We start from the raw sequence: 1,797 nt of genomic DNA, 5'->3' as shown, positions 1-1,797 counted from the left end.
ATATACCCCTATATAACCCCCCATATATATACCCTATATACCCCTATATAACCCCCCATATATATACCTGATATACCCCTATATAACCCCCCATATATACACCATTTACATCCCCTATATACACCCCATATCCCCCCTACTCCCCCCCAATATACTTCTATATACACCCCATATATACCCCTATATACACCCCATATATACCCCATATACCCATATATACACGCCATATACAAAAAATCCATCCAATATACTGTTCAATCCATGCACGATCTGTGGTCGGGGTGCACTTACCGGTGCGCAGGTTGCTATGAGGCATTCTGGTCCTGAGATGTCGGATGTCCTCCTGGGATGAGTCCAATATGGGGAATAGAGGAGACCTGGGGGAGGAGAGGACAATCACTTACTGGGCACAAAGATCTGGGGGTAAAGGAACCCCATGGGGGGCTGGGAGGTCCAGGGGTCAAGAAGCAGAGGAATCATAAAGGGGAAATGTGGAGACCTCATGGAAGTCAGGAGGTGGAGGAACCCTACAGAGGGAAGAAGAGGAACCCCATGGGGAAAAGGGGGGAAACCTCAGAGAAGGAAAGGGGTGCCCTGGAAAAGAAGGGAAACCCCATGGAGGGCAGAGAGGAGGGGAACCCTATGGAGGGTAGGGAATACAGGGACCCCATGATATTCAAGGGGCAGAGGAACCCTATGGAGGACAGGGGACACAGGAACCCCATGAGATCAGGGGTCAAAGGCACATTGAGAGACCAAGGCACTCCATGGGGTACAGGTACACAGACCCCCAGTAAAGGGTACAGGGACCCCTGGAAGTACAGGGAGGGGGGTCACATAACACCAATGGAAGAAGTCAAATTTTTGGACATTGCTGACAACTCCTAAATACGAAAACCACCAGGGAGACCCCCAACTCCCAACCACAGAACCCACCTGCCTGGTCAGCATATGAAGGACAATACAAAACAATACAGAAAAATAACAATAGAAAAACCCCAAATGCAATAAAACATTTCTACAAAATGACAAAAAAACAAAAAAAAAAGGAAATGGAAGGAAAGAGAGATCAGAGGTGGCTGGGAATGGATGGATAGGAATGGATGGATAGCAATGGATGGATGGATAGGGACAGACGGGTGGCCCCCCATAGACAGGGCACCCAGGCAGCACCTACAGATGATGGAGGCGGGGGTCCCAGCTGGCTCTTCTCTCTGGAGGACCTCTCACCCTCACACTTTACACCAAGTTTGTCCACCAAGCAGAGGGTCTGGGGGAGGATTTATCCCATGGAGGGGGTCTCAGGGCTGCCTGGTACAGCACACACAGCTCTGATTGGCTGCAGGTGCTCCAGGGGGGCTGGGAGGAGGGCTCTACACATGGATGGATGATTTCAAAAGACTCCACATCCTACACTACAAGATTCCCACTGACTAAAGCACGCCGTATGACATCAGAATCACAGGGAAAGATAAATGGAGGGATGGGGAGAGATAGATGGGGGCATAGACAGATCTGTGAACATTGGATCATCGCTATGTTACATTATATCTCTTAGAGTGTCAGCTCATTTTCCAGGACCCCCCCACCACCACCTCCATATTCTGCATTGGGTTTCTATGTAAGGTTACATTTGTTTAGAAATACAGGTGATATATATTTAATTTTTAAGGTTTCAAGGTGTTGTAGTGAAATGTTGTTGCAACCCGGTAAGAAATTGTGACAATATTTAGTTAGGAAAAGAGACGGGGATTCATTGGCAAAAAAGGTTATAATATATTTCCATTATATATATAT

At 47.5% G+C, this 1,797-nt stretch overlaps 1 protein-coding gene across 1 annotated transcript in view; it reads right to left on the bottom strand.

The window, feature by feature from the left end:
- The window catches only part of PAX8 (paired box 8), a 20,160-nt gene extending 19,789 nt beyond the window's left edge, over positions 1-371 (bottom strand). Inside the window, 1 exon segment of the mRNA XM_072402891.1 lies at positions 292-371. Within this exon segment, the coding sequence (XP_072258992.1) occupies positions 292-316 (25 nt within the window). The 5' untranslated portion in view covers positions 317-371.
- Positions 372-1,797: the final 1,426 nt, after the last annotated feature.

This window comes from Pyxicephalus adspersus, chromosome 2 (assembly GCF_032062135.1).
Source record: "Pyxicephalus adspersus chromosome 2, UCB_Pads_2.0, whole genome shotgun sequence".
Taxonomy (NCBI): Eukaryota; Metazoa; Chordata; class Amphibia; order Anura; family Pyxicephalidae; genus Pyxicephalus; species Pyxicephalus adspersus.
Note: the sequence above shows the minus strand (reverse complement) of the source record. Positions and strands in the feature narration are given on the sequence as shown.